Below are 22,980 nucleotides of genomic sequence, written 5' to 3'. Positions count from 1 at the left end.
GTGTTCCTTGGCTTATAATGACATCACTTCGATGTGTGCTTCTCTTCACATGGGCTTCTACTCTATTCGTAGCTCTGTATGTCTTCTCCTCTTCTTATAAAGAGAGCAGTCATTGGATTTAGGGCCCACCTTAATCCAGTATGACCTCAACTTAATTACATCTGCAAAGTCCCTATTTCCAAACAAGGTCGTTATATCAGTCAGGGTTCTCAAGTGAAACAGAGCCAAAAGGATGTATTGACATATACAGTTACGGAGGCTGACAAGTCTCAAAATGTGTAGTCAGCAAGCTGGACTCCCAGGAGAGTTGATGGTTAGATCCAGTCTGAGTCCAAAAGTCTGAACAAACCCTAAAGACCAGAAGGATTGACACCCAGGAAAAGTCTGTGTTTCAGTTTGAGTATAAAAGCAGGAAAAAACTGTTGTCCCAGCTTGAAGGCTGAGTCAGACAGAGGAATTCCCTCTTATTCTGAGTATGGTCGTCCCTTTTGTTCTATTAAACTGATTGGATGAGGCCCACCCTAGGGAGGGCTTTTCTCAGGCTGTTGATTTAAATGTAAACTCATCCAAAAACACCCTCATGGTAACACCCAGAATAATCTTTGAGCAAATATCTGGGTACCCAGTGGCCTAGTCAAGCTGATGCATAAAATTAACCCTCACAATCACATTTTGAGGTTCCAAGCAGGCCTTATAATTTTAGGGGAACACTATTTAACCCACTATATAGGTTAGTATTTAAAAAGCCTCTCAAAGATGTTAGAAGGAATTGTTGTTAACAATTTTTACTTTAAAATGTTTACTTTTCCTTTTATATGAAGAAATGCAGGTGAAAATGAGCACAAGGATGAAATTAAGGAAAGAAGTTGGAAGGCTGTTGAATATAGATAAGAGCTGATAACAGTTGGAAATGGGTTATAACAGAGGGTTGAAAATTGAATTTGGAAGTGACCATTTCCATACCTGATGCTTTTTTCGAGTTGTGCCCCCATTTTTACTTCCACTAGTAGCTCATTTCTCCATTTAAATATATTTTGCATCTTTGTAAGTTATTAGTAATCTTATCTTCAAGGCACATTTCTTAGGATTAAGATTTTAGGTTCTTTTAATTGTCATTGTCTTCTAAACTACTACAGAAAGTAATTGAGCTTGTCTTGTGACCTTTGTAGGAAACATAGTTGGCCAAGTGATTCGTAGCATGATCCTTCTGCTTTTTACTCCCAAGAGAGAAAAGCATAACATGGAGGTGGGTAGGCAGGGATGTCAGACACAAATGATGATTTGGAAGAATTTTAAATTATTCTATTTAAATTAGCCCTAGGGTCAGAGCATACATTTTCCTCTAGGGGTGGAATGCACATCCATCCCATACTTAGGGGGCCTTAATAGTAGCCATGGCCTCTTTGTGTAGATCTCTAATGAATGGAGTACATCTATTTTGGATGGATAATCAATTTTTGAAATCCCTTGTTGTAGGTGAGCTGTTAAAACAGAAATGTTAACTTCATGAGTTTAATGAGTAGCTTCAATGATGACTTAGTGACAGAGATGGATAGAGAGTCAGGTGGGGGGCAGTGAGAAGAGTAGAATGAGCATTTAATGAATATCCACTTGCAGACTTGAATGTTAGCAGCAACATTCTCCTTCCTGGAAAATGTCTTTCAACTGTGCATCCCATTACTATTCCTGCAGCCCATGTAGCTTGGAGATTGAGGCAGAGTGTGTTTGTAAGAAAGCTCTCCTTTGCCATGTAATGAGACTGAGGTGGGTAATTTGCAGAGACTGCTGGAGCAGTGGTCAAATCTGGAAAAAAAAAACAAATACAAAAACAACCCAGAATGAAAAGACCATGTTAAACAGGAGATAGCTTATAATGAGCCTGGAAATCACATATCAGACAGCCAGCTGGCTGGAATTTCTTCATGTTCTTGTCTTCTCATGCAAACTGCTAAATACATTCTCTTACTCTGTTTTCTCAGTCTCTCTATACCTCTCATTTCTACCTAATGCATTGAAAATATGAATGAATTGGCAACTCTACCACTTGAAGAAATAAGAATGAAGCCTTTTTCATTATTCAGCAGACACAGTTGCCTAAACATGTGGGCATATGGTATTATTTCAAATGCTTTTGAATCCAAGGATGGTTTTATTTATTGCATTTTTTAAAAAATCTCCTTTTAGTTTTTCAACCCTCATTTTGACTCATAGCCTTTTTTAGATTCTATGGCCACTTTTGCTATATAGTTTGGACAGAGTATGCCTTCTCTCTCCAAGCAAGAAAAATGGAAGACCCTTCCTCTCATTATAAATTGGGGAAACACAGAAAGTTAAAATCAGCTTGATTCCATGAAATGGTTCAGTGGTCAGGGCATCACCACCTGTCTGCTTTCCTAAGCCTTTACCTCTTGGTGTCTGTCTCTTCTTCTATAACATGAGAAAACAGTAACAATCCCTAAATGCACGTATGTAAGCAAATAGCTAACATAATACATTTCTAACAATTAAAAAGCTGTTTTAAAATATTTATTTAATTCTTGTAGCATAATCTGTTGTTGCCCATGGTTTAAGGTGTTCATGGATTTTGTGACTCGGAAAAATGTTAAAGCTATCAAATATTGCCAGCTATATTTAGATACAGACTTAGATTAGGTATATATGACCGAGACTCTTCTGGGCCTTTTGGATAGCAACGCCTCAGGGATGTGATATGTGTCCTGAGCTATCAGTGAAACCCTGACTCCTGCCTGTTGCTGGTCTCAGAACTTCTGTTATACCTTTGTATGAGGGTGGAGGTCCTGCTGGTGACCAGGAATAGTGTCCCACTAAATACAGGGCCATAACAGATTCTTGGGCTTACAGAACTGGACAAGGAGAAATCTCTTTATTTCAGAGATATTTCTGTTCAAATTCTCCAGTGATGATTAAAGGGAGTTGGCAACTGGCCAAGAAAAATGTGATGGGGAAGAGAGTTAGAGGGAAGGAAATGTCAATGCCGTGGACATTTGGCGAAGTAGATTAGAAGGGTTTTTCCACGAAGTTTTCTGCCAGGTCCAGAAATTGTAACTTGATGCCACAAATCTTTTTCTATTAAAAAAAAAAGGTGAGTCCAGTGGGTTGGCAAATGTGGGTAGCCTTTGACTCTAAGGTTCTTTATGCTTTCTAGCAAATGCTGAAACTCCAGCAGACCTTTAATGTACAGGAGGATCTAGTGTCTCTGTTCCTTCATGTGTGTCTGTGTTCGTGCATGTGTGTGTGTGTGTGGGGGTGTTATAAGGCAGGGTACTTAAATGCTTTGTTGCATTATGTTAATTCCTCGGCAGTGCAATCAAATTCATGTCGTAATTAAAGCTGTCAGTTGGAAGGCAAGCCAATCGCCACGAAAACACAGCATAACAAATGAAGTGAAATGATTCTGCGTGTAGCTATACAATGCTTCGCCAGGCATGAAATTAAATAAGTAATTTGATGTTGACATCAGAAATTGAAATGATACCCACTGTTCCCTCATTCAGTCAAACCTGCATAAACAATAGCCAGAACAAATATGCACAACAAAGCCGTCTTCTCCACCCAGCTCCCTGAGTAATGTACAATATATATGCAAAATGAGTATAACAGAGCTTCCCAAGACCAGAAGGATGTAATTTTCTTTGGTATACAATAAGATGATACATATGTGGGGGTGGGGAGGTGGGTTTGAAGGGGTCCTTCTGCTTCTGGGATAAAATACATTTGCAGAGAGGGGGGAAAATACTGAAATTAACAAACCCCATGCTCTCCCTCTGAGAAATTCATCCTAAAGTGAATTTACCTCCCTGGGGCATGACTCCAGGCTAGTGGAGATCTAACTTGGCTTTTGCCTTCCTCTGTTCCACGGAGGGGTGTAGGTGCCGAAAACAGGTGATGCTGTCACATGGCTAATCACTGCTGAGAAGCTGTCTCCATGACTACTGTGGATATCTCTACATACTGTTTATGGGATTAAGAATGAAACAGGATTTTTGAACATCAAGTCCAGTGACAGGATCACACATCTAACATTCTTTATTCCCCTGAGCCTGTCTGGAACACTGAGGGGGAGAAAGTTTTGCTTTGGGAGCTGCATTTAGGAGCATACTGTCCTTGTTTGATGCGGATGCTGTTTGTACTTACAGCACCATTATTTCCTTCTCAAAGCCAGTGTAAAATTAAGAATCACATCTACTGTATTTTTGGAGGTATTAAATTCACCTGAGCCCCACTCCCATACAATCCATTCATTCATTCATTTATTTATACATTAATTCAACAAATACTTATTAAATGCATCCTGTGTGCAAGGCATTGAGCTAAGCTCTGGGGAAGCCATGATGAGTCAAGCAGATGGTCCCTGCTACCTGTGGTTTGCAGAGTAGGGACAGGACATTTCGGTGGAACAGTTAGAGGTTACCTAAGTAACTGTTGCAGCACCATGGAAGTCTGGTCCCTCCGTGGAAGGTGTAACAGCCGACCCAAGCTAGACAGGGAGAGGCCTTGCTGGTACAAGGATGCTTAGCTGAGACCTGAGGGCTGCCTCAGTGTTCGCGTTCTTTTTGTTTCAAACTTATTTGGGGCCTCTCTTGTTCATAAAGAGGACACTAAAAATCAAAGAATTTGTAATGAGAGGTTTTAGGAAAAAAATAAACAAACATACAAAAACAGACAAGTTTAAAGCACAAACCAAGTTGTTTTTTGGGGGTCTCTTTCCACTAAGAAGTGATACTGCATGTACCTTTCAGCATCACTGTTCTTTAATTCCCTGTGTGTGAGAACTATGGAAGCCTAAATTGATAATTTTTGTGACTAAAACCTTTAGAAAAATGGTGCTTTTCACTACTTCCCTTTACCCACACATTCTTTGCATTCTAGTCTACTAATTATGTTTACAAAATGTCTCATTTTTGAAAAGAATTCTGTGTGTACTAACTGGTGCCTTGAGGGGATAAACTGGCAAGTAGGTCACACACTGGAAAAGTCATCCAAACCCACTGGGCTTTTTATTTTCAAGTCAGTCTGGGCTTTTTCCTCTTGCCTGCCCCTTTGCGGCCACAAAACTGAGTAGCTTGAGACCAGGGCATTGAATGTCAGCAAGTCAGGGAGGCAGGCTGATGCGTGTCTGTTTAGTCTCAGTGCAGGGCGAAATGCCATCATTAATTCATTACCCAGCTGCCTGTCAAATAAATTGGCAATTACATCCACCGCAGAATCTTGGAATTCAGTAAATAGCACGTTAGCATCTCTGAGTTGCTGAGAGATGTAAAGGGGAAAATTAAGCAACACGGTGTTTGTATCAGTAGCAGATGACAAGGGGCCGCGTATACAGGCTATGTGGTGTAGTGATGAAAAGCCTGCGAAGGACTGGTAATGAGCTGTGTGGATTGGAATGTGTTAAAAACCATTGCTGATTTTCCACTTTGTCTTTATGCTTTCTTGCAGAGTTCAGCTCCTTCCAGCTTGGGAACAGGCTACTTCGTAAGTTTATCTCATCTTCCACATGTGTGCCTCATATTGGCATTGATTTACTTGTATAATGTATGCTCATTAAGATGTGAAAAAAATCCAAGCAATTCCCTCTCAGTCCTAAAGAGCAGACTGATGTCCATCCTTTTACTAAGAGTTGTTTCACTTTTAAAATACATAACCTGTTGGACTCTAGGGATCACAAGTCAGTCTGTGATGTGGGCCTGGTTCCCAGCACCCAGAACATTTGCTCCTTACCTGGCAGTGTACGGGGGATACAGGGAAATGTGATTGCCTCGTGCCACCTTTCCTGCAAAATTGTGTTTTTAGTGGGAAGTGTCGTGTGGTGGACAGAAATCAATTTATGCATTGAGGTATATATTCATTTTAAGATCTCTTGAAGAACTTCCCCACATATACAATGAATTGCCATTTTTTAATTTTGATGAGAGATGGTGTTTTAATGGATGTTTTCCCTCACAATCTGAGTAGGTGGCCTTTAGATTTTTTTTTCTTCAATCATTAAACTCCTCATTTTATCAAATATAGATGTATTATTTCATTTCAAGACCTTATTTCTGTCCTTTGAGAAGGGTGTGGATGGTGACATACCTCAGGGCTTATCACAGTATTTCTCATTTATAAAGAAATTGTCACTTCATTTCTTTTATCTGTAGCTAAATTACCCTTCTTGGATTCAATAATACTTTTCAAGGTATAAATAAAAAAGAATTACAAATAGATATTATTTACACAACAGGATAACATGACAGTGTAGACATTTGTTGCAGTATTTAAAGGAATTTAAAGGAATATGATTTATGTTCCGAATGACGAACACTGATACTCTAATATCTGCTCAGCATTTTCTGAGAAAATAATGAAATCATGAAAATAAAGTAGAAAATAATTACTGATTCAGTTTTGTTGCCTTTAAATTTCTTCCCTCTAAAATGCTAATTACTCTGGTTTTCTTCTGCCCACACATTTGTCTCCATACATTTATGTTAAATTCATGAAAACAAGCATCATTTCATTGAATAATAAGTCTTTTCCAAGCTTGGAAGAAGTGGCATTTTCTTTTTTTTTTTTTTTTTTTTTTTTTTTTTTTTTTTTTTTTTTTTGCGGTAGGCGGGCCTCTCACTGTTGTGGCCTCTCCCCTTGCGGAGCACAGGCTCCGGAGCACAGGCTCAGTGGCCATGGCTCACGGGCCTAGCCGCTCTGCGGCATGTGGGATCTTCCCAGACCGGGGCACGAACCCGTGTCCCCTGCATCGGCAGGCGGACTCTCAACCACTGCGCCACCAGGGAAGCCCAGAAGTGGCATTTTCTAAATGTTGATTTTTTTTTTGTCTTAATCTATGATACGAGGAGAAAAAGGGTAAAGTTTTTTTTGGTACCTGCTTAATACAGTCAGCACACATCATTGCTCCTTATTATGGTTGAATATTCATGCTTACAGAAACAAGCAGGATGCTGAAACAGGATCCTGCTTCAGCAGTTGAAATAACAGAAGTATTCCCATCTGCCATCTCTTCACACCAGGCTGGATGTGGGTTGAGATGTTGGAAGTAAAATCTGGAGACTGCCAATGTTTATTCTCTATCCAAAAGCTAAATTCCCCCTCTTTGCTTTCTTCAGCAGAAGAAGGCCAATGCCACTGACTCAGCCTTTGATCACTTCTAGACTGAACATTCTAATATATATATATTTTAACTGTCCGTATGAGCACTCTGAAAGAAGAAAGTCACCTCTAGAAGCACTGAGAATTTTATTATGCTTTTGTTCACTTATTTTTCTCTCTAATTCCAGGAATGTTTATTTTAATTCTCTAATGATAGGTTCCTGTGAATAAAGAGTCTTTGCAATTATGAATCTCAAATAAATTTTACACTTACACAATTTTGGATGAGTATAAAAGCTTTTTTCTTATTTTGGAAAAATTATTCTTAATATTACTTTGCTTATATATAAAAAATCTGTAGTATTATTAGCTTACATGAAGAAGATACATACCAGATGTATGTTCAGCTCTCAACTATGACAAAAATGCTCTACTTAGAATGTGTTTCCAATAGTGAGATTATTATGTTATCAAAGTGCAAAATCCACTGATATTATTGCCAAGTCCTCATCAAAAAGTGTCTTCTGTTTCAATTTTCGTATCAACAATATTACATGTAATACTTAATTTCAGGTACTAACTTCAGCATTGGTGAGTTTCACACTTCTAAGTGGAAAATAGTATATTCACAACTTTTACTACTTTCAGGCCAACCTATTCTTTGCACTGTGTTTTATGATCTATGGTGTCATAATAACCTTTACTTAAGTCTGTGATGAGGGTTCAGCATCAGGTAAGTGGAATGGTGATATTTCGACTTTAATCCTCTTCAGCATCTCTTTGAAGTGGGGACGGAGGCAAATCACCTGCAGAGTCAAAGAGCTATTAATGCAATTGAACCATAATGTGAATTCTGGTATAAGAAAACTGAAGGCACTCACCTCTTGAGTTTAACAACCTGGAACTGTTTTCTTAAATACTCTCCCTTGCCCCAACATTACTCTAACTTCAGAATCTTCTTTCATTTAGACTGTATGCTCCTGTAGAGCTTTTAGTGAACTAAGGTAAAACGCTGATCATTGTGTGTGCTAATAAAATAGATGCCCACCTACCTATATGCACGTGCATGTGTATGTGTACACACACACACGTGTGTGTACCTTATCCACAGCCAGTATATTTTACTTTCTTTCCGTTCTTTTCATTTATCAGTTGTGGTAAGTTAAAGGGTTTTAAGAAGAAACCTTTGTTTTTGATTTAGTTGTATTTGTTTATATCTCCTTGGTTTTGTGTTCCAAAGATGTCTGCTTAGGTCTGTCACTTTTCCAATCCATTTATAAGCTGAAGATTTGAGAAATGAGAACAGCAGCTAAAATCAGTATTTACATAAGCATATTGCAAAGAATTCTTAAAGTAGACAAAATAGAGAAGGATTGGAACAAACTTTTCACATTTTTGGGAGCTTTGAATAATGTGGGTGTTATATACACAGAGAGACACACATATATATTCATTACATACTCATGCCCAGCTCATATTCTAAATATAAATGGAAGTATAGACTAGTTGGAATCTATTTGCTTTTTTATTTTTTTGGCGAGAGTACCAAAACTTGCTGGAATGTGTAGGATTTTCTTTTTTTTTTTTAAACGTTGATGCAGTGAACACATTTTCTTTACTTTCTTCTTTTACATGTATTTGAAGTTTTATTATACATAGTATACAATTAAGAATTTAGAGACTGAATGATATGAAGACTACTGTGTGCCCTTGGGTGAATTATCTGATGTCTCTGAGTCTGTTTCCTCATCTTTATCTACCTAAGAGAGTTGTGATTATTAAATAAGATATTTAATGCACACAAAGCAGCTCTCATTAATAGGAAATAATATGTATTCTCTTCTGTTATTCCCACTGTAGTGTGTGATGGAATAAACTTGGCCTCATTAAGTGGTTGTGCAATGTTGTGGTGGTAGAGGATTACCACTGGAAATTCATGGTAAAAAGTAAATGTTGTAATTTATAACTGTAGGATAGGAATATTTTATTCTCATTACATTCTTCTCGTAGCTTTCTCAGGAGCCTAGGATTTTGTGTTTGGTCAGCTGTATATCAGTTTACTCCATATAGAAACATAAAACAAATATGGAATTCCTTCTCTGTGATCCTCTATGATCATGATGAGGTTGGGATGAAATATTCTATAGGCTGTCCACATATTATGGTTGTTTAATTTGTCTATTAAAGTTATTTGTTGATTTTCTCCCTTAGACTTGAGGCATTTAAAGACTGCTGATGGCTCTTGTGGTTGGGCTGGGAGGTTAAGAAAGACCTGTTCAACATATTCAGGTTTATGAGGTTGTATCACATGCTTGCTGCTGTCTGTCACTAAAAAGTGGATGCCCTAGCCTACCCGAGTAGAAGAGTAGAGTGAGAAGGCCAGTAAAAACATCTCATAGTTGCCAGAGGTCTGGTGTGTCATCACAGGAAAGATCCGGACTCACTCTTTACAAGCACTTTGACTCCATAAGCTGGTAGTTGGGACCTATCATTGGTGTAGCGATAAGTTACTTGTCAGGCTGAACTTGATCCCTGGTGTTGTTTTATTTAGGTGACAGGTCCTGCCTGCTTCTCTGGATAATTTTCAGCCTTCTTCCAGGTTTGAATTTAAGTGTCTTAGGCCCATAGTCTCAAAGAGCTTGGATCCTGCTTTTGGACACTCCAGTGATACAGAGCTTTTCCTTAATGGTTCTCAACTAGTATTTTTCATCCTCCTCATTTGACTCACATCTAGTAATATACACTCTTTATCAAGGAAACCAACCCACTTCTACTTAGTGATTTAAAAAAACTACCACATTATATAATAAAGGGGAATTTTTTAGTGGTACCCATCTTAAAATGGGATTTGTGTTATTACTGTTTTCCTGTGCTGTAGAATTACTTAAGAAACAATGTTGATAGTGCTGGTAACGGGCAGTAGGTGCAAAATATTGACCTGTGACTTTCCATTCAAAGTTATAAGGTCATAAAAGGATTAAATTCTTTGTCCTAAGCTTTTGACTATATAAACCCTTAAAATATTTTTTTTTTCTGTAAGTTTATGACTCTCAAAACTGATTGGTGGTATTTTGTATAACCATAGTTGCTTCTTTTTAAAATCTCAGAGTGGACTTTATTGTTAGGTAAGAGTCAAATGAGTTTCTTTAAAAAGGTGAAACTTTCAAAAATATGTAATTGTTTATCTAATAGACTGAGCTTTTCTTTAAACAGACACTTCTGACATTTTGTCTTTCAGTAGGCATTAAGTGCCTTCTCTGGCAGGCACTGTTCTAGGTGTTGGGTTATAGAAGTAAAAAACTATGGCCCCCTTTGCAGGGAATTTAGTCTTCCCTAAACCCAGATCCTTTCCTTTGTGATGCTTTTAAACATTTTGACACATTGTACTTAAATGAGAGGTTTGGGGCTGTACAGAGACCTAACATTCTTAGACTTTATAATGTTTCCATGGGTTTTAACTTAAAAGTGCAAATATATCAACCTGGCCTTGACTGCAACCCCACCCAAAGTCATCTTACTTCCCACCTGCCAGTGCTTGCTAGTGATGCTGTGAGAGGGTTTTGTAACTCAAGTATTTATTCCTAACCTTTGAGTGCTTATATTTAAGGTAAATAACACTGAGTATTTTAAAGATGTCACTCAAATAAGACTCCAGCATTTATATGTATTAGTAATTAACTCTGAGTAAATGAATTATTGGCCATTACTTATTTGCTGACAAGTTTCCATTTTAATGGAAATTTTAAAAATCTGAATTTCATCAGGCATCTCCGGTTATTATAGGCGACTTTTAGACCCATTGGTAAAAACTGAGTTGGAAAACAGCTCACAGATGGAGAATTCAATTGATTTTAATTGTCAAGTATGTGTTAAATATCTATTCTTAGTTCTCAAGATAAATAAGATGTAAGCTTGGCCCTCAAGTCTAGGTTATATAGTTGAATTTGATACAAAGCAAATTGATCAGTCCTATGAGAAATGTAAGTAGAACACTTGGGGGCATATATTAGGTTGAGTTAATTGTAGGAGGCATAAATTGTGCAGAACTTGATGGATACTTATATTTTCAACAGATAAAGAAAAGGTGGAACAAAGTTTGAGGCAGAGGAAGCAACAGGGAGAAAAGCACAGGGAAAGGAGTTGGGTGGGTAGGAAGGAGATGGTTTATAGGGAGACCTGAACTTAGCTTAGTGAACTGTTAAAAATGAGTCATCAAACCAAAGATTGATGATTGTGATGCTTCTTTTACTTGGAATAGGAATCCCAGGAAAGAAGAGATTCTATTTTAGAAACATAATGAGTTTGGAAGTTAGCGTATGTAGTTAAAAATTTAATTATCTTCAATGATAGTTTAAAGACGTGGCCAAAATAACAAGAGAACAAAACATTGCCACCCAAATTTAAATTTATATTGAAACAATAGTATCCTGTAAGAACTTCAGTATGTCCTGAAAATTCAGTCGTATGCCTATCACAAAATGTCTTTGAGATGTGGTTGTTGATGTAATTTCCCTAAGTGACCCCTAACAGTTACCCAGTGAATCACCTAAGTACGTTTGAAACAGCCTCAGAGGTTCCCTGTATCCAAAGTGAGCACAAGGTCACTAAAATGGTTAATTATGTAATATATAATATAAGAATTTTACTGAATATTATTTTGATTATAATAATAGAACAAAAACTTTGTAACCTATCAGTCACCTTAAAATCGAGGACATTGCTAATGATTTTGAAGCTGTCTGTGTACTATGCAGAAGCATTTGGGCAAATGAAATCAGTTGTTCTTTCTAATGGTAGTTGTCACAGTTTTGAACTGTAACATTTAAAATACTTCCCTGAACTATATTTGCCTCCTAGAAAGTAACAAAACTAGACTCTACACTTAAGTAGGTGTTTCGTTAAGATTAGGAACCACAGAATTAATCTTATTTACACTGGAGGGTTGATTTATATCTGGACTAAGTATCTGCATTCCGACAGATTCTTCCGTGTAAGGCACCAATAAACTCTAATTTCAAGGGACTTAGACTAAAAATATAATTTTATTTTCCATTTCCAGTTCTTACCTTTTTAAAATGTTTTTGATTGGTTGTTAACACTTTGATTTTGGGAATAGGATCTGTGAGCCATGAGCAACATACCCTGATTAAGTGAACATAAGTTAAATTTGGGTGAGCAGGCGTTTACTCGTTTGTAGAATCTGTACAGTGGGATGACTCTTCTAGCTCACCCTGTGGAAATTGTCTTCTGTCTCCACACCACTGTTAGCTTCTTCATGAAGTACAAGGGGACTGAGAAATTTGGTGAATAAAATAAACAGATGTGAAAGGATCAATTGGTGTCTCCAGCTGCCACCAATCCCCCAACACTCTCATTTTCTCAACATTTATGTGAGGGGATAGGCTAAGTATTTTTAAACATTTTCTCTCTATAGGAATCTTTGTTGTTGGCTGTTGCAAACTCTAATTAGGGAGGTAAGATGAAAACCCAGGGGCTCCTCATGGATATGGGATCTAGCCCTCTGCCTGGTCTCCCTGTCTTCTCCCCCCTCCTCTTTGGCCCCTCAGATTTGGAGAAAGTAAATCATTTTCCAAAACAAAAAATGATTTGAGGGAAAAAAAAGATTTCACCAGCCACTGGACTAGATAATTGCTAAAGGGCCTTTGGTTCTAATAGTCCAAGATCCGTGATTCTATCTGCCTCACACCTAAATGTCTGCCACATGGGACCAGTCCTTTTGATAGGCTTTGCTACCTTTCTCCACTGTCCTTTGAGCCACAGGAGTGCAAGGCCATAGTCCCTTTACTGCTTAATGAACACTGCTCTTAGTGTCAACGTTGAAAAGTTTCCAGATTTTGATTGCATGACCAAGTCTGCCTTTTTTTTTGAAATTAACAATAATAAACAGTGTTTTATATTTGCATTATTCAGTTATGTTAGCACATAGAAATAGGCTATAAACTTATTCTGTCCCATAGCTAGTATATCCCTACTGTCATAGAGATGATGCAGTAAAGGCTTAAGCGAAGTGCATTGACAGATCCAGAGGGAACGTACAGGTCACTGTCATGGAATTCAGAAAGTAACTTTATTTATTCCCCTACACTGGCTTTAAGGGCAGTTGTCTTATCCTTGTTGGAGATTTCCAAATTACAGAAATGTTGAATTAGTTGGTATGAGCTGTATAAACTGAGCCATGGGCCATGTCAAACCCCAAGGTTTTCTCTGACTACCCACCCAACCTTTATTTTGATAGATTTAGCTGGTCTGGAGTTTTTTGGACTATCAATCAGAATATTTCAGATCAAAGGACTCATTCCTTTGCTTAACTGCTTTAAAAAATATTTTTCCTGAAATTGTAAATTAAATGCCTCCTAGTCCATTGCATAAGAAACTTAGAGCTTGGTGAAATACCAAGAGTATCATTTGAAAAGAGGTTAAAAAACACAACTGGGGCTTGTTAAAAAGGAAAAGTGCTACTTTAACTCCAAGTGTCACATTTTCCTATAGTTAGCTCTAGCAGTAAACAAGAGTTATTGGAAGCTTAGATAGTTTGAGACACTTTACTTTTCTCCCAGTACTTCAGAAGCCAAACATTTAAGACGCATTTTGCTTGTGTAAAAATGTTTATCCATTTAAAACACAATGTCGTTTTAACCAAAGCACCCGGGTGACAAGTGGTTTAGATATAGTGCAGTTAATAAACTGTCAGGTCCTGTACGCATATACTTGAAAGGACCAACACAGTTACCCAAGGATTGGCATTATAAATCACTGTTGGGACTTCCCTGGTGGCGCAGTGGTTAAGAATCTGCCTGCCAATGCAGGGGACATGGGTTCAAGCTGTGGTCCGGGAAGATCCCACATGCCGTGGAGCAACTAAGCCCGTGTGCCACAACTACTGAGCCTGCGCTCTAGAGCCCTCAAGCCACAGCTACTGAGCCCATGCGCCACAACTACTGAAGGCTGCGTGCCTAGAGCCCATGCTCCGCAACAAGAGAAGCCACCGCAATGAGAAGCCTGTGCACCACAATGAAGAGTAGCCCCCGCTCGCCGCAACTAGAGAAAGCCCGTGTGCAGCAACGAAGACCCAACGCAGCCAAAAACAAATAAATAAATAAATCACTATTAACCAACGTAATTTGCTTAGCAGGCTAATGAATGATCTCAGTTTTCTTATAGTAATTAGCTTCACTAACAGTCATGTTAAAGGGACCCACTTTATACTACATTTAATTTCTTTTCTGAAATTTTTGGTATCTGGTTTGCAGGGTACAAGCAAAACAAAACAAACAAGAAAGACTATCAGTCTCTATTGATCACTGCCTGATAATTAATCCAGATTGTATCTGTTCTGGAGTGGAAGCATTGCCAAAGGTGATGACTGTCTATTAGGGCTTGTAAACTGTAATGTACTCACAGATTTGCAATGGAGTGGTGAAGCCAGATAATTGCAGTGTTTCTTGTCTAAATATGCTGCTGTGTGTAGTGGCCTCTGATTTTAAGGAGCCATTAAAAATGCAGCAAGGCATAACAGCTGTGGTTCCTAGTATACTCCAAATATTTCATATATTCATCACATCTCATAAAATCTTGCCGAGACCAACAAATGACTATATGTACAGCTGGAGTGCTCCAGAAGGAAATTGGGGAGAATCTGAATGATGTAGGTAACATTACAGAGACAAATAAGAACTCACTCAAGCCCACCGTGTGCCACATTTCTCGAATAACTCCCAAAAGTTCTCCATTTCCATTTTAGTTTCTAAAGAAAACATTCACATTTTCCCTTTTGCAAGAGGATCCTGTCAGTAACCTACCTTTGTGGGAAACAGGCCTGACTTTGCCAAGGTAAATTAGGGCTATATCCTGTGCAGAAAGAATCATGGTAAGTTAGCATCTCAGTCCTAAACACAAAGGAGGCAAGAAATTTGGTTCCCTTAGAATTTATTTAAGACACATTTAAAAAATAACTTTGTAACAGAACTAACTCTGTGCTATGAAAACCTGACTTCTCTGAACAAAAGGAGCATTAATACTAGAACATTCTGAGAAGCAAAGGAAACTAGAAAATTCAATGTGTTCTTTTAATCAAATTAAATAGTTAAGCATCATGCATGACTGAATGGAAGCTTTAAGCTGCATTTGTACAGAGGCATAATATTTTCAAGTTATTTTCATCTATTGCTAAATTGCCAGCTTTCAACTTGTTAATTAAAATAGACCTATGATTTTGACTTTATGTAGGCTTAGGGTTACAGAACCTCTGGGTAAGAAGGGACTTCAAAAATCACCTTGTGGTATCATACAGTATTTGTTTTTCTTTGACTTACCTCACTTAGCATAATGCCTTCAAGGTATATCCATGTTGTCATGAATGGCAGAAATTCCTTCTTTCTCATGTCTGAATAATACTCCTATATATATATATATATATATTTTATATATATATATATATATATATAAATGGATAAAGAAGATGTGAGATCTATTTATCTATCTCACATCTTCTTTATCCATTTATCCATTGAGAGATACTCGGGTTGTTTCCATATCTTGGCTGCTGTGAATAATGCTGCAGTGAATGTGGGTGTGCCTGTTACCCTTTTGAGACATTGATTTCAATTCCTTTGGATATATACCCAGGAGCAGTTTTGCTAGATCATATGGTAGTTCAATTTTTAATTTTTTGAGGAACTCCCATACTGTTTTTCATAATCGCCATACCAGGTTACATTTCTACTAACAGTGTATAAGAGTTCCCTTTTCTCCACGTCCTTGTCAGTATTTATCTCTTGTCTTTTTGATAAAAGCCATCTGAACAGATGTGAAGTGATATCTCGTTTTGATCTGCATTTCCCTGATGATTTGTAATGTTGGGCATCTTTTCATATTCATTTTTCTTTGGAAAAAATCTCTATTCAGGTCCTTTGCCCATTTTTAATTAGCTTAGGTATCACTTACATGTTGAATCTTAAAAAACTGAACCTGTAAAAACTGAGAGTAGAATGGTGGTTACCAGGGGCTGTGGGCCGGGGAATTGGGAAGATGTTAAGGGTAAATACTTGCGACTAGTAGATAAATAAGTTCTATCCCCTGCTTCTTTGTCAAAGATCAGTTGACTATATTTATGTGTGTCTATTTTTGATCTCTCAATTCTATTGCAATTAATCTATTTGTCTTTTTTTTTTGCCAATATCACGGAGTCTTGATTATTATAAATAAGTAGATACTTATTTATAATAAGTCTTGAAGTTGTGCTTTGTTACTCCTTCAACATTGAATTGGCTATTCTGGGTCTTCTGCCTCTTCATATAAACTTTACTTTTTTATTTTATCTATCTATCTATCTACCTATTTACTTACTTACTTACTTACTTACTTATTTATTTTTGGCTGCATTGGGTCTTTGTTGCTGCGTTTGGTCTTTCTTTAGTTGCGTTGAGCGGCGGCTACTCTTCATTGAGGTGTGCGGGCTTCTCACTGTGGCGGCTTCTCTTGTTGCGGAGCATGGGCTCAAGGCACGCGGGCTTCAATAGTTGTGGCATACGGACTCAGCAGTTGTGGCACATCGGCCCTAGAGCGCAGACTCAGTAGTTGTGGTGCACGGGCTTAGTTGCTCCGTGGCATGTGGGATCTTCCTGGACCAGGGCTCGAACCCGTGTCCCCTGCATTGGCAGGTGGATTCTTAACCACTGCGCCACTAGGGAAGCCCATATAAACTTTAGAATCAGTTTGTTGATATCCAGAAAATGTCCTGCTGGGATTTTGATTGGAATTGTGTTGAATCTATAGATCAGGTTGGGAAGAAATGACATCTTGACAATACTGAGTTTTCCTATTCATGAGCATGAAATATCTCTGCATTTATTTAGTACTTGTTTGATGTCTTTCATCAGAGTTTTATAGTTTTCATGATATAAATCTTGAGCATATTTTGTTAGATTCATAACTAAATATTTCACTTTGGGGGTGCTTATATAAATGATAATGTGTTTTTAATTTCAAATTCCACTTGTTCATTACTGGTATATAAGAGTGTGATTGAATTTTGTAATATTAATCTTGTATCCTGCAACCTTATTCTTTTCACTTATTATTATTTTAGTTCTAGGAGGATTTTTAATTATTTCTTTTAGATTTTCTACATAGATGATTATTTCATTTGTGAACAAGGACAGTTGTATTTCTTCCTTTTGAGTCTGTTTACCTTTTATTTCCTTTTGTTGTCTTATTGTATTAGCTAGGACTTCTAATATGATGATGAAAAGGAGTGGTGAGAGGGAACATCTTTGCCTTGTTCCTGATCTTATAGCAAAACTTTGCATTTCTTACCAGTATGTATGATGTTAGCTGTAGGTTTTTTGTAGATATTCTTTATCAAGGTGAGGAAGTTCCCTTTTATTCTCCCAGTATGCTGAGGGCTTTTTATCATGAATGGGCTACGCCACCAGGGAAGCCCTTAATTCAATATCTTTAATCAGGCCTATTCAGATTATTTATTTCTTCTTGAGTTTTGACAGAAGTATCTTTCAAGGAATTGGTCTACTTCATCTAGGTTATCATTTGTGGCATGGAATTCTTCATTGTATTCATTTATTATTTTCTTAATGTCCATAGGATCTGTAGTGATGTCCCCACTTTCATTCTGATATTAATATATTGTGTCTTCTCTTTTTTTTCCCTTAGTTAGCCTGGGTAGAGGCTTATTGATATTATTGACCTTTTCAGAGAACAAGCTTTTGGTTTTATTGATCTTCTATATTGATTTTCTGTTTTTAATCTCATTGATTTCTACTCTAATTTTTATAATTTTTTTTCTTCTGCTTGAGATTTAATTTGCTCTGATTTATCTAGTTTTCTTATGTGGAAGCACTGATTACTGATTTTAGAATGATCTTTTCTAATATATGCATTCAGTAGTATAAATTTTCTTTAAGGACTGCTTTCACTGTATTTCACAAATTTTGGATGTCATATTTTTATTTTCACTTAGTTAAAAATATTTTATTTATCTTCAGATTTCTCTTTGACCTGTATGTTATTTATAAGTGTAGTATTTCCTGGGAAGGTTTTTACTTTTCAAAAGTATCACTTTCAACACCCTCACCCCTGACCAGCCTAGAAGCATTTGATTTGTAACAAGCTTCTCAAGAGATTTTTGAGGAGTCATCCCAACACATGTTCATAGAGTTTAGTTGCACATATGCATAATGTAATTTGAGAGACCTCAGCAGTTGTAATTACCAGCTGATTTAATTATAAGCACATTTGTTTCAGGAAATTTTTATCTGTATCTTATCTTTTCTTGCTATAATATCACTTGTCCAAGACTCATTTAGATATTTATCTAAATCTTATGTTTAATTTTACTTGATCATTTTTCTGCCACATAGTTACTTTGTCATACTTATGTGAAGACCTTCATTAAGTTTTGTGTAGGATGTGTTTATATTTGGGGAAAGCAGGAAGAAGACTGCATTGGTTCTTGATAGAATTACTTTTATGGGTCCAGGTACTCCTCTATTTGAGAAAATTACCCAGTGAGTTTTATTTATAATACATTACATTTTTGTGAACAGAATCTATATTTTGAACTCTATCAATTTCTACATACATAAGATTTCTTTAGGCAACAGATAGCTTGTTTAATGTTTTTAGTCCTGATTCCAGTCATCAGGCTAATTTTATTACATTTTGATTCCTCTTCCCATCATTCAGCAATAGTCTCATTCTTGGTTCATTTACTCTTTTGAAGGAATAGAATTATTTGTGTATTTTTCCCTTTCTCCTATTTTCTGCTCTCCAACCCCCAGCCACATTTCATCCTATAACATGATAAAATTGCCAAGTGTGAGCCTGAATAATAAGGGACTGCTTCTTCACTGATTGCTAAACATTTAGTCTAGTGCTTTTAAACTCACTCCAGGTCCTTGTGCTGTCAGTTAGTTTGATTACAAGCATTTAAGCTGTCACATATGAAGCCTTCTGTTTCTCAGGGTTTCAGTTTCAAATGATGAAAAATGAGTGCTCTGTACTTCGCTCTGGACAGAGGTCACTTTTAATATTTTGGAAGAAACCTATGCCTTTTAGAAAGATCACTCACAGTTTCAGAGCCTGGAAGAATCTGATATGCAGTTTTGGACCAGTGATTCAATTTTATTAAAAAAATTTAAGAGTGTGCATTTGAACATATGTGTAAGTAGGTGACTATCAAAACCACCTCTTTATTTTCAGTTTTGTATATAGTCCACATTTGCAAATCATTAGAACTTTGGAATCTAAACATCATTGGGTGACTGGTATTTTGTCTGAGAGAGTGGAGAATTTCAGAGAATTAAACAAAAGGTTCTAATGTAGCACCCTCAACACAAGGAAGTAGTTGAAGAGTGTTTGTAGATAGAAAATAAAATCCGAAGATATTAAAGTTTTGTACAGTTGATTAGTTTGTTGAAAGGTGGTTTTCAAAGCAAAGGTAAAATCATGACTCTCATATATTATAAAATGTACATGTTTCAAAGATTTTATTTAATTAATAATGATGAAATTAGGCAGATATTATAACTCTCCCAATTCAAAGGAGAATCCAAAGAACAGACACAATTATAGATGAGGAATATTGAATGAATATGAAAATGGAAGCAGACATGGCTTTGAGGGAAATCAGTTGTGCCTCAACATGACAAGACAGAATTTGCTTGATTATAGGTAATCATTATTTTGCATTGCTGTTACATATCTAGAATTTATAGAGTTGGAAGTTAGCTCTCATGAAATGAGAAAAACATAATGCTGAAGAGTTCACCATAAGCAATGCATAGTGTTCCTTTGAAGCATAGATCTTCCCCTATTTGATAAAATACAGTCTCAAAGGAAGGTTGGTTTCATTAGATTTGGTGTGATTATTTACATAGGTGCAGCAAGAGTACCTATGTAAATAAACATTTTGAAGTTTGCTTTTGTTGGAAGGTTTTATATGACTCTCCTACAGCACAAATCTCTAGTATTTGCTGTCTTTAGGCTGGAAACTCAAACCCAGGAAACTCCACTACCTACAGTACCTGTATATTTGGGTGAATTTCTTTCTTCTCAAAGTTCCCTAAATATCCCAAAGTGGCCTGCCAGGAAGTCACCTTCTTTCCTAGTTGTAAGACTGGACCCTATAAACCAGGTACCAGGCTAGTTTTTCTAGGAGTGTCTTTTAAGTAATGGCTCTGTAAGGTCAACCTTGATTCTTTAAAAGTGTCCAACTATATCTGATTAAATAAGCATTACCCTCAAATATGGCATTCCAGACAAGACCTTGGAGTTATTCCAGGTATATCCTGGTAAACAGGAAGACCAATTCTTATTGAACCTTTGCAAATAACTCTTTCCATGAAAAGTAAGAAGACTTAGAGTTTCTGAATTCTGGGAGGTGAATGAGAATAAGATACCATTTAAAAATATTTTAGTTTCTAAAGCATAATCTACTAAATTGTTATGGATTGTAAGTAAATTAAGACAAAAGAGAAAGTGGTTCCTTATATAAACAGAAAATAGGACATTAAAACAGTATCAGTGTTATTTCAAACAAACAAAAAACCCACTGATGAACCCTCATCACTTCATTCAGTCCTGTATAATTCGTTCTTGCTCCACTGGATCTTGGGTTATTAGTCTCATGAATTTGTCTGCTTCTCAACTTTCTCAGCTCAGCTTATTGAGGTCCTCAATAAGTTTTAAGAGTGTTGAAAAGGTGTCTGAAAACCAAAAATCTTCAGAACCACTACTTTAGGGCAAAGGTGTTCTTTTCCTTGAAAAACAGAAGCACATAGAGTTTTAACATACAGAGTTATATTTCTTACAAACTCTTGTTCTTAAATATAATGTCAACTTTTTATATTATAACTTTTAGCTAAAGTAACTTCTGTTTCACAGGGAAAAAATAAACTGAAGGGGTGGATAATTATGAACTGCCTGTCACATATCAGCATTTTAGCAAAGATCATGAATAAACATAACTAATTTTCTACAGCCATACATATCTCTTATACAATCTCATAAAGTATCAAAAATGAACATATTCATTAACTTGGCTGAAATAGACAGCCTCTCTGTAGCTTATAAAAATAAAAACCAAAACCATATACATTTAAAAATAGGATTAGTAATCAATATTTCAGTATTCATTCTTAGATATGGCCTAGGTAACTAATGAATATCCATTAAATAACTCAATTTAATATTAGTTTCAGGTTTTAAGATACTTAAAAATCTTGGAAATTATGTTCAAGCCGACATACTGCAACATAATTACTGTTGAAGTTCATTAGAATAATTATTCGATATAGTCAAATTAATTTTTTTGTAATCTTGAACATAAAGGAGAAATAATGGTAGCTTATTTGAGCAGTAAACCTGTATACATTTAAAAAGGACATTTCAACTAGAATTAAAATATACCATTGTATTACACTTAACACTGATAAATCAGAGAATACGTAGCTGTTTTTACTAAACCAAATTTTATTAAACTAATCTTATTGGGCATGTTTTCACCTAAATTATGTGAACTTAGATTCGTAAAATGTTTTTGAGTTGGTTTATGTAAGAATTATTTTTTAATCTATGACGTTTAAAGTATTAGAAATTTAATTTCTTGCTTTCTGGTAATTTTAGGAATGTTTAGTTTATGTAAGCCCTTATTTATACTCAGTAGCCTACTAGAACAGAAGAACTCTTTTAATTTTAGAGACTTTATAATCTTATTATTAATACTATCTCATGGAAGGAAAACATTACAGGCACATTTTAAGGTAGAGGACATTCTGAATTACAGATACTTAGGTCTACAGATAAGGAGCTTACTATTCCAATTCTAAAATTTTAGGCATATGTAAAGAGTAAATGCAGAAACACACAAAAACCTCACTGATGGAAGATGCAAAGAGCTGTCCTCCTTCCTCGTGGACATAAAATTCTTAGTTATTTGAGCTCAAAACAGATAAATAGACAAGAAAGACTAACATATCAGGATTTCTGTTGCTTCTCAAGTGTTTTCAATGATAGACATCCACATGTGATGTTTGGTACATTTCTACAGAATCTTTTCTGTGGTACAGTGTACATTTGTAGTTAGCACTGATTATTTCACAGATGGGCCTGCCTCTTTTACTTTCCGTGGTTATAGTAGCAGTAAGTAAAACAAAGTCTCTATCCTCATGACACTTGTAGTCAATCAAATTAATTCATAATATGCCAACTGATGGTAAGATAGCTAAAGAAAAATATTTATAAAGAGATTTGGGCTTTTAGTCACTATAGAGTAACAGGGACTAAATTTAGTATCCCATCAGAAAAAAAAAATGACAAAATACATTAAACAGAAGTTTGCAAGACACTGGACAAAAGGCAGTGAAGGACAGTAGTGCCTGAGAGACAGGAAATGAATGTAGTGATTCCTATGATTCCTATGATTATCCCAACTTACTGTCTTTGAGAGAGTTTCAGGCCTTCATGCAGGGTTGAGAGGTAGCTTACGGGTACCAGATGGAGCCCAGCAGACTTCTGTGCATTAGGAGAAGATACTGAGAATTTGGGAAGAACAAGGTGGCTAGGACTCAGGACTAGAGAGAAAGAATTCCAGAAATCTCCAGAGGATTGCTTTCCATTATTTAGCCAAGTTCTAGTCAGCTCACGCATGTGAAAAAATTGCCTGAGGCCTGGGAATGCACCATCCAAAAGAATTAGTGAGAATAGTGTTTGGCACTCACACATAGCAAGGAACAGTGCCTGTGCCCACCAGCAAAATGGGAAAACCTCCAGATTCCTGAGGTATTGGGTCATGTACATAGTAGGGTCTTTCCTCATTATTGAGGAATAATTGACTGAGCA

At 36.6% G+C, this 22,980-nt stretch overlaps 1 protein-coding gene across 5 annotated transcripts in view; it reads left to right on the top strand.

Moving 5' to 3' along the window:
* AUTS2 (activator of transcription and developmental regulator AUTS2) overlaps positions 1–22,980 on the top strand; it is a gene marked incomplete at its 5' end in the record, with an annotated part of 1,137,287 nt that overhangs the window by 518,922 nt on the left and 595,385 nt on the right. For all 5 annotated transcript variants that reach the window (XM_079718778.1, XM_079718777.1, XM_079718779.1 and 2 more), the window contains one exon: positions 5,458–5,493. In XM_079718778.1, coding sequence (XP_079574904.1) covers positions 5,458–5,493 — 36 coding nt within the window. The remainder of the gene's footprint in view (positions 1–5,457; positions 5,494–22,980) is intronic.

Source organism: Hyperoodon ampullatus (genome assembly GCF_949752795.1).
Source record: "Hyperoodon ampullatus genome assembly, chromosome: 14".
Lineage (NCBI taxonomy): Eukaryota > Metazoa > Chordata > Mammalia > Artiodactyla > Ziphiidae > Hyperoodon > Hyperoodon ampullatus.
This window is presented reverse-complemented; position numbering and strand designations above follow the sequence as displayed.